The sequence below is a fragment of the Manis pentadactyla genome, chromosome 6 (assembly GCF_030020395.1).
Source record: "Manis pentadactyla isolate mManPen7 chromosome 6, mManPen7.hap1, whole genome shotgun sequence".
Classification (NCBI taxonomy): Eukaryota; Metazoa; Chordata; class Mammalia; order Pholidota; family Manidae; genus Manis; species Manis pentadactyla.
The window spans coordinates 134,121,042-134,136,209 of NC_080024.1; the positions used below are offsets into that span (position 1 = coordinate 134,121,042).

A 15,168-nucleotide genomic window follows, 5' to 3' on the forward strand; every position below is an offset into this window, starting at 1 on the left:
TAGATTATAATTTCATTATCACTTAGCTTAAAATATACTGTAATTTCTCTCTGTTTTCTTCTAAATAACCAATGGGTCAACGAACTGTGCTAATTTCCATTTTTCTAACAGATGTCTCATTGGTATTGAATTCTATTCTGTTGTTGACAGAAAACATACTCTGTTGATTCCAATCCTTTAAAATGCACTGACTTGTGCCCTGCAAATAGTCTTTCCTGGTGAGGTTACTATGAGCACTTGAAAAGACTGTATTATACTGATGCTGGATTTAGTACTCTTATAAATATCAACTAGGTAGTTAATAGCGGAATTTACACCTTCTATATCTTTATTGTTTTTTTGGCCTAACTGAACTCTCCAACTATAATTGTGCATTTGTGATGATGACCCACTAATTCTATGAGTTTTCCTACATGTGTTTTGAAGCTTTTTTTTATTAAGCAGATACACATTTATGGTTATGGCTCCTTGATGTCAGCACTTCAGAGATGTCATTTTATTATAACCTGCCTCCCTTGCTTCTGATGTAGTTATTTGTCATCTGCAACATTGTTCCCCTGTATGTAGCATGTTGTTTTTCACTGGCTGCTCTCAAGATTTTCTCCTTCATAGGTTTGACTATGTTGCACTTAGGTGTTGTTTTCTTTTCATTTATCATGCTTGAGTATAATGAAGTATCTGACTTCATTTTGGTATTTGACTAACAGTTTCAAGTCTCACTATGCCCTCATGCCCACATCTCAAATCTGAGCAAGCTGATAAGAAAGCCCAGGTTCTCTCTCCTTTGGTGCTGGTGGGAATTTCAAACCAGGTAAGTCTGGGCAACACATGAGCACAAGAACTGTCACTTCAGCACCACATCTCCTATCACTGTGCTTCACATTAATTTGGGACCAGATTGGGAGCCTGCCCTGCTCTCCCCATAAAGCCTCACTATAAGAGCACTTAACCTTTTCATGCCCTCTCAGTCCACGTTTGGATTGATTCGCCCCATATTAAAATCAGATTTGGGGAGGATCCATCCCATACACAGTTCACACTGATTAGGCATTTACCAATAGGCACAGAACTAAGCCCTTACACATATTAAATCACTGAATCCTTCAGCAGCCCATGAATTAGGCATTGTTAGCTCGATTTGACAAATTAAGAAATGGAAGCACAGAGATAACATGCTTAATGTCATTCAGCTAGCAGGTGGCAGGGAGAGAGGCTACATTTAATTACCAACACTATTCTGCCTCTTGGTTAGTAAAAAGAAACAACTAATAAAAACACAGCAAGACAAAACTAAAACTTTTGTACAGTATTCCAGATCATAAAACATTTATAGAATGTACTTAAATTTTAAAAAGTAGACATTTCACTGTAAGAGTTATCTCAGAAAAAAAAAGGAATATTCCTTAGACAACTGGTAGAGACACTGCTGAATTAAAATGGGGGAGGTAGTAGAACCTATATAGTCACTGATCACTAAAAAGAAAATTGATACAGTCCCTACCATTGAAAATATTTAAGTATCAATTCTAAAGATAGTTGCTTGAAATATTTCGAGTCCTTCCAAAATCAGAAACTTTTGACTTAAAAAAAGAAAAAAATCTAATAACAAGGGCTCAGAAATTTTTATTTTAGTAATATAGATATGGATTTTCTAAATGTATTTGAATATATATTGTTTTTAATAATAAAAACACAGTATAAGCAACAAAAGAAATCCTAGCAAAATATAAATACATCATTCCAATCTTTTAAATTAAATGCATAAAACAGGACTGCAATACAGAATAGAGTTCTGTATAAACTCAACTTTTTAAGTCATATATTTTTGTGATGCTTGTATTTGATTATAAAGAAAAGATACTTTAATCTGAGAATTTAAAAAATTAGCATCCTACAAAATAAAAATTAACTCACATTTGGATAGCACTTCTAAATAACAATGTGCTTTAACACGTAGAGGCTAAAATGCTTAGGTAATGTACATAGGCTAATACATTACTTATACCCATTAATGCAAATTACATAAACCATCACATAACTATGAGGAAAAAATTTCTCCAAGTTACCGAAATTATTTTTGTATCAAACTATGAATTTTCGTATTACCTTAATACAATACAAATATAGCCTCCCTTCACTTCACCTCCAGTGGCCTAACAAACTTGTAGTAAAACAAGTTAGGGAGAAATTATATTCTCTTACATACACAGAAAATCATAACGATTAGCAAAGCTCATAAAAGAGAAAAGTCTGGGATGAGAGAGTTCATCAAAAACCTTACATATTTCAGTTCTAATTTAAGCATCATTCACGTTTATAGTTTCATAAGCACCTCAAGATTACCATTTCACAGTGCTTCTATGAAGCACTACCCAAAAGCGAAGCTGATGTAATGTTGGATTTTGAGAGATAAAAACAGTTCAAGGAAAAAAATATGATGGTAATAGGAAAAAATTCAAGCTGTAATAAAATAATTTATTTGGAAATAAAGCATCATAAATTGAATAATTTAACAGGTTATTATGGTCAAATATTTTGTGTTTTGGAAAAACATCTTATGTTTTGTGAAAATAGTATACATTTTATGCAGCTGTATGTAACAATCCTCCATTCTCCCCACATATTCTACCCATCCCCAACACACTGAATTTGGATTCCCAAGTTTTCAAAAGGAGAATGCAGACAGCTTATTCAACAAGCTGGACTTGGTGAGCTTCCCAAGTCCATACATACTTGGACTCTCTTATATCACTACCCTCAAACAAGTTCTTATCAAACTGTTTTCCTCCTTTCTGTATAAAATCTCAAAGACCCCATGCCTAGTCTAATAATATACAAATAGATATATTTATAATCTCTTTCCAGGAATTAAAATTTTATCCTAATATAAATCAAAACTATTCTCTCATTCCATTTTGCTAACTCCACCTCCCCCAAGACTCTCCAGCTAAGATTTTTAAAGGCCCTGTAGGTTCTGGAAGAAAACGAAGACAGGGTTTTAGAGGAAAAGATCAGCCTTCTAGAACTGGCTGATCTGACTGAAATCTGATGTGACAATCATGTGGTGGAGTCCTGTGAAGGATAGAAGCCCAAACGCTGCCTCTTACCTGTAGGTAGCTCCTGTTGCAGGAATTTCTCTGGCTCGTCTTCTGGGTTCACTTTGACTCTTCAGATTGGGCCTCTTGATCTTTCCAAGACAAGTCAGCTTCGATTACCTTAGTAAAGTCTACCTGGACCCTGGGGAAATTCTTGCATCTTTGGCCCACCAAACTCTGAATGTGCAAGCCATTCCCACTGTGATATTTCTTCATTCTACTGATGCAGGAACAGCTCCAGCTGGTCTCTCACTTTTTAGACTTCTCAGGTGGAAGTCTGATACCATTCTATCTCACAAATATCAGCACACTCATGTGAATCTGAGAAGTTCCCCTGGAACCTCTCAATTTGGATGAAGGAAAGGGAAAATGCCACAGCATATGCTGCTTTCACCAAAGAAGTTCTTATATGGGATCCTTCTCACAAACTTTTCTATTTTATTTATTTGGCCTAGAGGTGAGTGACGGGTTAACTCTAGCAATACTTGTCTCAAGGAATCCTTTTTGTAGTCCTGCTTGAATGGTACAACACCTCAATTTTGAATGTAAGTTACTTTCAATGGACTACTCTCAGAGTAGAGTCTCTAGTAAATATCAGAATAGCTCCCATTTTTAACATTCTGTTATAATTCAACTTCCAGGTAAGAAAATAAGCAGGTTGTAGCCAGCTATCATTCCTGTTGCAACAGCTAAGGAGAAAAAGAACAAAAAAAAAACTTGTTCAAAGAAAATACAAAGCTATTAAAGTGAGATCCAGATGAACCAAAATTGAGAAGAACTAATGCTTTCTAGGTGAACTGAAAAGAGCCTGTCATTTCCTTCCCTGGGGTCATTTGCAGATTCTAGGTACAGGATGAGGATCTGCCCTGGTCTGGGAAGAGAAACTCTACTGAAGAAAATAACACAGTAGAACTTTTGACCATCACAAGATTCTCCTTCCTCAAAGACGTTTGCCATGTTTAAAAGCTGCAAGCAACAGGATGGTCAAGAGCCAAATTGAAACCATGGAAAGAAGGAACAGAATCTCTCACAGTGAGAGAATCACTAAATAAATAAATATCCACAGGTATTTATTCTCCCACAGTAGGTGACAGAGATCTGCCAGGCTTTCAATCAAACTCCCAGAAGAGTCTTATTCATGAAAAAGGTTTACACCACTAATAGACAAAATCAAATCAAAATGGCAACCAAACCCCAACCCAGCTCAATCTCTCACTGAGATAGAGTAAGGTAATTAGCCTCTATCTATTTGACACAGGAAAGGTCAGATACTCTGGGGAAAAATATCATTTGCAACATCTATATAATTCCCTTATATGCAATATATGGCATATAGCCATGTGAAGATGCAGGAAATTGTGCGAGATAATCAAAAGAATGAACAGATACTAATAGAAGCAGACTGACAGATGATCTAGATAGAGCTGGCAGAGAGGGACTAATGTAACTATTATAAATATACTAAAGAAAATTTGCAAAATTACAAAAAAATTGATGGAGAATTTCAATAGAGATTTGGAACCTTTAATATTACAGCAACATACTAAAAGTGAAAAATATAAATATTTGAAATTAAGAACTTATTGGATGTATTTAAGAGCAGACAGGACAAAATAGAAAATAGGATCAGTAAACTCAAAGTTAGGCGAACAGAAAATATCCAAACTGAAATAGGACAAAAAAAAAAAATGAAAAGAACAAAGCATAAGAGATATGTGAGATCCAATCATTTTAGCTCAAGTACCAGGTCAGATTAGAAGGAAGATCGCAGGATATCCTAAACTGGTGTTTCACTATTATTTTCCATCTCCACAGTCCATGCATGGTACTGTTTCGGGTCCCTTACATGATGGTACATTTACTTGTGTCACCCATGAGGACCACACAGGCCTGGGAACATTCTACTACGAGACAGGAAGGAGAGAGAGTAAACAGTATGGTTAAATGTTGTACCAAATAATTATGATCTTCCGAGAATGTGGTTAGTGACTAAGGCATGCTCTGGGCAAGCTGGAATGGTTCAATAGGAAACAGACCAAGGATGCTGGGAAAACAAAGATGCTTGTAATTTTTTAAATGAATATTATTTTAGGAAGGTTGATTCTAGGTTGATAAATGCTTTCTTTAAAACCAAAACATTACATTAGTGGGACAAAAAAGTGGGGATGGTCCTTATTGCATTCAGTGTTTCATGCTAAAAATCAGAGATTAATCAATCTGCATATAATTCAGTAATTTTATAGAGGGACAAAGATCCTAGAGTAACTCTTCAACAGATGGCGCTGGCAAAACTGGACAGCTACATGTAGGAGAATGAAACTGGACCATTGTCTAACCCCATATACAAAAGTAAACTCAAAATGGATCAAAGACCTGAATGTAACTCATGAAACCATAAAACTCTTGGAAGAAAACATAGGCAAAAACCTCTTAGACATAAACATGAGTGACCTCTTCTTGAACATATCTCCCCAGGCAAGGAAAACAACAGCAAAAATGAACAAGTGGGACTATATTAAGCTGAAAAGCTTCTGTACAGCAAGACACCATCAATAGAACAAAAAGGAACCCTACAGTATGGGAGAATTTATTTGAAAATGACACATCCGATAAAGGCTTGACGTCCAGAATATATAAAGAGCTCACACGCCTCAACAAACAAAAAACAAATAACCCAATTAAAAAATGGGCAAAGGAACTGAACAGACGGTTCTCCAAAAAAGAAATACAGATGGCCAACAGACACATGAAAAGATGCTCCACATCGCTAATTATCAGAGAAATGCAAATTAAAACCACAATGAGGCATCACCTCACACCAGTAAGGATGGCTGCCATCCAAAAGACAGAGAACAACAAATGTTGGCGAGGCTGTGGAGAAAGGGGAACTCTCCTACACTGCTGGTGGGAATGTAAGTTAGTTCAACCATTGTGGAAAGCAGTATGGAGGTACATCAAAATGCTCAAAACAGACCTACCATTTGACCCAGGAATTGCACTCCTAGGAATTTATCCTAAGAATGCAGCAATCAAGTATGAGAAAGATCAGTGCACCCCTATGTTTATCACAGCACTATTTACAATAGTCAAGAATTGGAAGCAACCTAAATGTCCATCGATAGATGAATGGATAAAGAAGATGTCGTACATATACACAATGGAATACTACTCAGCCATAAGAAAAGGGAAAATCCAACCATTTGCAGCAACATGGATGGAGCTGGAGGGTATTATGCTCAGTGAAACAAGCCAAGCAGAGAAAGAGAAATACCAAATGATTTCACTTATCTGTGGAATATAAGAACAAAGGAAAAACTGAAGGAACAAAACAGCAGCAGAATCACAGAACTCAAGAATGGACTAACAGGTACCAAAGGGAAAGGGACTGGGGAGGATGGGTGGGTAGGGAGGGATAAGGGGGGGAGAAGTAGGGGGGTATTAAGATTAGCATGCATGGGGGGGTAGGAGAAAAGGGAGGGCTGTACAACACAGAGAAGGCAAGTAGGGATTCTACATTTTGCTATGCTGATGGACAGTGACTGTAAAGGGGTTTATAGGGGGGACCTGGTATAGGGGAGAGCCTAGTAAACATAATATTCGTCATGTAAGTGTAGATTAGTGATACCAAAAAAAAAAAAAAGGCAGTTCCTGTGTGGTAACCTCCAATGAGTTCTACACAAGAGTATAAAAGGCATATAAAAGTGTAGGCAAAGGGTCTGTTTGTGTTTATACAGAGGATCAAAGCCTAATTGGGCTACCCCGAAAATGAACTAAGATACGATATGAAAAAGAACTTCCAACATAAGCACTCTCTGGAAGACTCATGCCAGAAGATGATCATCAAAAAACCCCAACAAAGATCCACGCACTGCTACAGCTGTAGATGCACTCACCCCACCAGTTCCTGGACTTGCCATGGGAATGAGGAAGGAGATATCTAAGCTGGCCTGTGCATACAGTAAAACAACAAATTTGACTGGATCTATACTGTTGGAACTCAACCAAGAATTAGGAGAAGTGCAAATTGTAGCACTCCAAAATCTTACAACTACAGACTATTTACTGTTAAAAGAACATAAGGGATGTGAACATTCCCCAGGAATGGGTTGTTTTAATTTGTCTGATTTCTCTCAGACTGTTCAAGTTCAGTTGGACAATATCCACCATATCATAGATAAGTTTTCACAAATGCCTAAGGTGCCTAACTGGTTTTCTTGGTTTCACTGGAGATGGCTGGTAATTACAGGTATGCTTTGGTTATGTAACTATACTCCTATTATGTTAATGTGTGTGCGCAATTTAAGTAGTAGCTTAAAACCTATACATGCTGAAGTTACTCTACAAGAAGATATATCAAAGAAATAACCAATCTTCCCATGTTTTCTGCCACCTGCTACTTCTATAGCTTTTCTTCTTCCTTCCTAATTACAACCCTTAAATAGAATTCGTGCCTCATATCAAATTTACCGAGTATCATAATTCTTCCAAGTGGTAAAGATACCTCAGGACAAATGCTGGGCATAGAAGTCACAGGGCATAAATATGCAAAGAAGTAAAAAGCTAACCATTTCAAACAATAAGGCTTCTCTCTCACTTACCAACTTTACATTTCCCTGTATGGCTCCGGAAGATGACTGGTTAGCCAGAGACGGGTAAGATTCCTCAAGGGAGGAACAACCTAAGACAGGCACAGTCACAGGGGGGTCATCAGGTGAGAAACTGGGGATCAACAGAGGTGAGGCTTAGAACCTCACTCCCCCGTTCTGAGAGAAATCTTCTGCATACGTGGATGTTTTATTGCCCTTGTCTAGCTTGGATTAACACATAGTCTACAGGCACACACTTGATCATCTACATTTGCTCTCTTACAACACTAAACTATGTTTTCTACCTTTATCTCGTATCTACCTACCACTTCAGCATTTTATTAAAAATAATAATAAAAAGAGAAATGTGGTATCCACATATAAATCAAGTATAAAAATCAAATGAGTATTCATATTTGAACTGACTATTTATAGTTCATAATGCATGAGCAAAACCGAAGGTTTCTGTGATGGCTGCCCTTGTACTGTTCACCATGTTAAGAACTTATTCACTATGTAAGAATTTGTTCTCCATGTAAGAACTTGTTTGTTATGCCTCAGAAGATTGGAGACTGACGAAAATTAGGCTCGGGGTGGATTAATGATTGTGCATTGAGCATTGACTCCCCTATACAGAATTTTATTGTTGTTAACAACCATTTGATCAATAAATATGAGAGATACCCTCACAAAAAAAAAAGAGTATACACTTCCAATGGTAAAATAATAAGTAACCGGGATGTAATGAATATAGTCAAGATATTGTAACAGCTTGGTATGGTGATAGCTGGTACCTAGAATTGTCATGTATATAAATGTTGAATCACTATGTTGTACACCTGAAACTAATGTAATGTAATACTGTGTGTCAACTACCCTTCAATAAAAAATAATTATCTACAAAAAAAAAAAAAAAAAAAGATCCTAGAGTAAGTAGATATTTTCCCTGGTAAGATAAATAATAAAAATGTCCTATGTAAGAATATATCATATAAACAAAAGGGTTTTGAATATCGGGTCCTGGGGCCAGAGATGCCTCAAAAACCAGAACTGCAAATCCAAGTACCAAATCACGGTTGAGGGTCTACTATCAAAGTGTCTTTCAAACTGTGTTTCATAAGACTCTAGACCTAATCAGAAGTCCTTTCACAACTTAAACACAGAAAATACAAAAAATGACAAGCTGAATGCTGTGGCTGATAAAAGGTAGGTAGTATCATGATCTCAAAGTTCTAAGTTGCATTTATAAAAAGTTTCATTGTTCTAACTACTTGATTCTGGGAATAAATGTTACACATTTAAATAAACTTGAATTATGGATAACACAATGTTGTCTGGCAGTAACTTTTTCAAAGATAGACAATACAATTTAATGCCTAAAATTTAATGTGAGCTCTCTTAGAAATACTGGAACAAAAATGAAGACATGGAACATCTGTGAAGATTTCAAATAAATTACATTCAAGGCTATAGTGCTTTATAGCTCAAAAAACCAAACTTACATTATTTCAAAGGACCCAAAAATAGTACTGTGAAAGTACTCAGTACCACCCTCTTTCACAGATGAAATAGTAAATGTTATATATAGTCAAATGCCTCAGGGTCCACATTCATCAGTATCAAAGAAACTGACTCAAAAAAGGTTATCAAACTTCAAACTAAACTCCAGAGTTCTCACCATCAAAGTCCTCCACACATATTGTCATACACACACACACACACAGAGATACACAAACAGACACACTGAACCTATGTATGTCTAAGGAAGAATTACTCCTACTCTCTTCTGAAACAATGAAAAAGCACTAATTGAAAAAGAATTAAAGGATACCATAGTTTGCGTTTTAAAAGACATGTTTTTAATTCTTTCTGGGTAATCCAGAGAAGTTAAAAGAGTAGGAATATGAAGTTAGAAATAAAAGATGACCATCTGCATAAAGTTCATTTTAATTACTCTGTTTAAAAATTTAGAAGATGGAAAACAAAATCCAAAAGTCAGTGACAACATTAAAAAGAAACATTATCCTGGAAGGATACATAAGGCACCAGTAATACAATTATCCCTAAAGAAGACAAGTTGGTGACAATACAGTGACAACAAGGATAGGAAAGAGGCATTTTTCCACTGTAAAATCTGTGGCTAAATTTTTAAACATGTACGCACATACCACCTTATGTTTTTAAGGAACATACTTTTTGAATGAAGAAACAGGTATAACTATGCATTTTTCAAAAGAAATTAAGAAAATGAAAATATAATTGCCCTTTAATAGGGCAGTGAAAAACTGACCACAAAGGGTAAAACACTAAAGACTAGAAGAGTTCAAGTATTGCCAAAAAGTGCTATATAAACATTTAACTGTGTTGGCTATAAAAGTAGTTTTCATACTTTTTGTTTTATATAAAAAATATTAGGAAAAAATTGAAATGAGCATCAGAAATTTTTGGCTATATTCCTGATTGTTACCTTAAGGATGACAAATCAAAAATGTGATTACACTGTCTAAGTGCCACCTTAGGAAAGCCTTTATAATTTACACTGATGAAAATGAACTGTGCATTCCCATACATTTATTGAATTGCCATTTTAGACCTCAGAGCCTTATGCTTTTAAGTTTACTGTTTCCATCCCCACTGCAGTTTGGGTTTGCTTTACGACAGATAATATGCACCGAAAGCCATTTTTACTTCTGATTCATTACCTTAAATATCAATTGACATTCTGGTTTTATGACAGAGGTATCTTTCATTTCTCAGTCTTAAAAATGTTTGAGATGGAAAAGCTTCATGAAACTTTTTTTGTGCTTTTCAGCTCATTGCAGCTTAACACGTTAATAGTTTCTACCCATGAATCACTGTCACCATATACAACAGTGGAAGGAAGCCATGACACCTACAGTAACTGCAGATGCTATCCCTTCATAGACAAAGCAATGAAGGCAGATTCATTATGTGAGGTGGGGGGAGGGACATAAAGCCAGGCCTGTGGTTTCCTTAAACTGAGTCCCACTCTAACATCAGGAGGTGTTAAAAACTTTGTGAAGAGTCAACAAAACAGGTATTTTAACAGAAAATAATTGCCATTTTTTTAAATTAAGTAATTTGTTTCATGTTCATCAGTTGAACTTATTTGTATTTTTAGGTTTGTAAAACCTTAAAGTACTTTATGAACAGCTACAATTTTAAGTTAGTAAGTTATGGTAAGTTCATTTTGTATAAAATGTTTTAGATTATTTTGTTTTAACTATGGTTTAGATTTATGCGTAATGGATCCTTTCCACCCCCATAGTTGACTAAACATTTAAGGACACTTAGCAGTTAAGAAGTAACTAATAATCTGACACGATATAACTGTTCGACTAAAAACAAACTTTATAAAATATATAGCACCAAACCACAGTGTAAGAAGCTTAAATTTTTTGAGAACCAATATTAACAAATTCATATTTCTTGCAGTAATTTAAAAAACTCACCAAATTAGACAAGTAAGTTTCTAAGCTTCAAGGAACTTTTGATAGTAAAAAATAAGACAATGGAAAACTACTTCACTTTCATTTCTCAGGTCAAAGGTTAGAAAAAAATTTTTTTCAAGATGAAAAGCCCTAGAACATGAAAGACCAGCTATAAAAAGAAGAATGGAAAACAAGGAAAAGAAATTTGACTAGGATGACCTCCATGGTTTAAATACCCATGTCTATACATTTCAATCATCAGGTTGCTACCTACTTATCTCCTTAAAGGACACGATTTGCAGACTCTACTCTCAGGCTCTGCTCTGTCAATAATCTCACTGCCAAGGCAATTTGAGCCTTAGATGAAGCTGTGCAATACCATGGCTCCAATTCTTCTTGGCTCACACAGCTCCCTTTGATGAAGGAGATAATGTACTAACTGGTCTCCCTGACTCCACACTTGACAGTCTCACAACGATTTTCCTCCCTAGAGCCAGATGCTGTACTTAAAATCAATCAGACTTAGAAGTCTTTACTAAAACTCCTCAACGCCTTCACCCTCCCCCAGCCACACTCAGTCACTGTGAACTCCTGCGGCAGCATGCTGGGCTTCCTGGAGACCTACACAGTCCCACTCCTGCCATTTCCTGCCTCCCACTTCACACTCCCCAGGACAACTGCCACACTCTCAATTCCACAGCACCACTCTGGATGAAGCAGACTTCTGTCTAAATGCCTCCTTCACATCCATCAAGATTCAGCCCAGGCACCAATCTTTCTCCAGGAGGAAACTGTCAACAGCCACAAAGAAGGCAAAGCTCCTCTCCTTTGGACACAGCTCCCTGAGCATACATCTTTCCTAACACCCACTGCACCTTATAAAATTCTTTTTTTATTTTTTAAAGTTTATCCCCCTTACTAGAAAGCAAGCAACTCAGGAGTAAAGACTGTATTTTAACTCCAAGAAGGAAGAGCACTTGCACATGTAGTGAGTATTTAATACCTGTTTATCAAACTGAAATACCAGATGCTATACAATGAAAATTTAACAAACACAGCTTGACTTAGTTCCTTAGCCAATTCATTACCAAGTACTTTCAGTTCCACTTCCATCCAAATCTGACCACTTTGACTTAGCACAGCTACCACGCCAGTCCAGCCTCCAGCCTCTCAGACTACTTAACAGCCTACTGATTTCCCTGCTTCCAGACCCACCACCCAGTCTATCACACACACACACCACTATCCCCCACCACTTGTCTCAGCAGTCAGTGACCTCTGCAAAATGTAAATATAAAAAATCCTTTAAAAGATTAATTTACCATGTTGATGGACAGTGACTGTGAAGGGGTGTGGGGGGGGGACTTGGTGAAGGGGGGAGCCTAGTAAACATAATATTCTTCATGTAATTGTAGATTAATGATACCAAAATAAAATAAAATAAAAATTAATTTACATAAAAAATTGCTATTATATTTACAATAAAATTCAAACTCCCAGAGTACCCTATGATGCCCTATATGATCTGACTCCTTCCAAGTTCTGTACTCATTTTGCATGACTGCACCTCTACTGTGGTTTTAGATCCTCCGAAACAACAAGCTACTTGCCACCTCAGCATCTTTACACTGGCTCTTTTCTCTGCCAAGACCTCTTCCCTTGGCTAGCTGCTACTTCTCAAAGCTCACCTTAAGTGTCACAATCCAATCCAAAGCAGCTTTTTTATCCCTCAGTCACTGCCTTCTTCGCACTCATTACCATCTCAAATTATACGAATTTGTCCACTTGTTTACTGTGTACATCTATCCCTCAGGAGGGCAGGAATTTTGTGTTTTGTTCATACTTTGCCTAGAAACAGTGTCTTGCACACAGCAGGCACTCATAAGCATTTGTAGAACAAAAGATTAAACCAAGAAAAGTGACCCTTATTTAAGATATACATGAAACAAGTAAGGTAAAAGAAATGGATTATCTACCAAACAAGGCAGAAAATATTCTACTATTGGTATTTACAAGTAAATAGGATGGTGTTACTGGTGTCTATTAATCAGCAGGCATCCAATGTGCATTTCCCAAAGCTCAGTGGAAACATGTCAGGTAGAATCGTTTCACATGCTACATGCTAGCTAGTCTACATATATGACTCTGCTATCATTTTAGAAAATGTTTTAGATCCTCCGAAACAACAAGCTACTTGGAAAGTAGCTCTGAGCTCCCCAAAAAACTGTAATGCATACAAATAGTACTGAAACACTTGAAAACCACCAGCTACTTTATTTTTAAAAAATAGTCTTTCTGACGGTGGTACTTATCTGTAAATTATTAAATTTACACTAATAGAACTTCAACCTCTTCATAAATAGTTCCTTGCAATAAAAGACCTGTGCACCTAAGAAGCTGCCTCCTCTTTTGTTCTTTCTTGGAAGTAATGCTACAACTCAAACAAAAATTATATAAAATTCATCAGTGTTTGCAGTCTCTGTTAACTCCTTACTGACTGAAGTTTTGACCAATGGGGGAGAAAACTATCAATCACTAGTGATAGAAAAAGCTTTGAATCTTTATTCAAATGTCATTAAATCACAGAAATTAGGATAACATGGAGATAAATGAAAATATAAAGATCAAACTTTGTAACCTAAGTATTTTATTTTACTGGAGTAAACCTTCTCCCTGTTCAAGTAATATTTTGTAAAATAAACAAGTCTTAACTAGTCAAGCAAAATTAATATGACAGGTTAAAAATAGCTGTCATATTTTAATAATCACTATTTACAGGTGACTTGAAAGTAATAAAATTTCAGTAACTTTACTTCAGAGTCCTTTAAGCAATTTTCAACAATGTGACCATCAAATTTCTGATCTATCAACACTTACCTTGGTATGGTGACACATTTAGTATTACAGTTTTGGGTAGTGATGGCTTTCTCAAGCTCATCTAATCGTCCCGTTTTCTTTAGCTTCTTCACCAAACTTTTAACTGCTTTTTCACACCACTTTTCTTCCTGTCCATTCTGCTCTCCTCCACCTGCTCCTCCAGATCCACCAGCTGATTTCTTCCATCCCAGCAGTCTCTTCACAACTGGTGGAGTGAATGGCAAGATGGACGACATGTTCTTACCAAAGGCAGCAATCCACACTAAGAAAATACTCTCCTTTATCTAACCTAGGAGAGATACAGAGAATATTTAGAGGCTAACTTTCAAATCAAGTGATAATTTCAACATAATATTGAAAGCAAATTACAAAATGAGATAGAAATTCAAATTATTACTTTCACAACAGAGTTTCAGACACAACAGACTTTCAGAAGTTATTTTTTTCACCCATGAAAATGTTTCTACTAATTTAAACACACTGTGGAAACAAACCCTTATAAAAATAAGACAATATTATAAATGGGCAAATACAGTAATTTTGCAAATAAATTTTGCAAGCAAATTTATGTTAACAACAATGGACAAGTCTACCATTAACAATACTACTTTAAACTTTTAATAGTCAGTAATTATTTTCACCAAAAAGTTTTTCTCACTTTTTAGAACTTCCATCTATTCTCAGAACACTTAACAAGCATATATAGAAAAAAACTTACTAGCCCATTCTCCCCAAAGTTTTAAACTTTCCTACTTGACTGAACAAGGATCACACAGTAAAACCTGAAATTATAAGGGAAAATGTAAACAAGTTTACCTCTGAGGTAGACAATAAGAATAAAGAAATAAAGGTAAGTAGAGTTTCTGAAGAAAAGGTTTGGTTTACTTTTGCTACCCCTTGAGAAGCTTTTATTTAAGCCTCTTTTTACAAACATCTTTTCATTTTTATTTAAGTAAAAATGTATATAGTGAGTAAAGTGAACTACAGTTCCTCTTCTTACATTGGTGTACCATTCTTTAAAACCTTTTAACTTTTATTCTTGCTATTTTATACCTCAGTAATAGGCTTATAGTGGTATCCCTTGAAATACCAAGTCTGGGCATTATCTGTTGATTTTTCTGTGGAAAATGAGGATGTACATCACAATCACTCACTTTT

General features: G+C 36.0%; 1 protein-coding gene across 5 annotated transcripts in view; it reads right to left on the reverse strand.

The window, feature by feature from the left end:
* The window catches only part of SMAD2 (SMAD family member 2), an 89,977-nt gene that overhangs the window by 51,399 nt on the left and 23,410 nt on the right, over nucleotides 1–15,168 (reverse strand). For all 5 annotated transcript variants that reach the window (XM_036918647.2, XM_036918648.2, XM_036918645.2 and 2 more), the window contains one exon: nucleotides 14,011–14,299. In XM_036918647.2, the coding sequence (XP_036774542.1) occupies nucleotides 14,011–14,246 (236 nt within the window). In that variant the 5' untranslated portion in view covers nucleotides 14,247–14,299. The remainder of the gene's footprint in view (nucleotides 1–14,010; nucleotides 14,300–15,168) is intronic.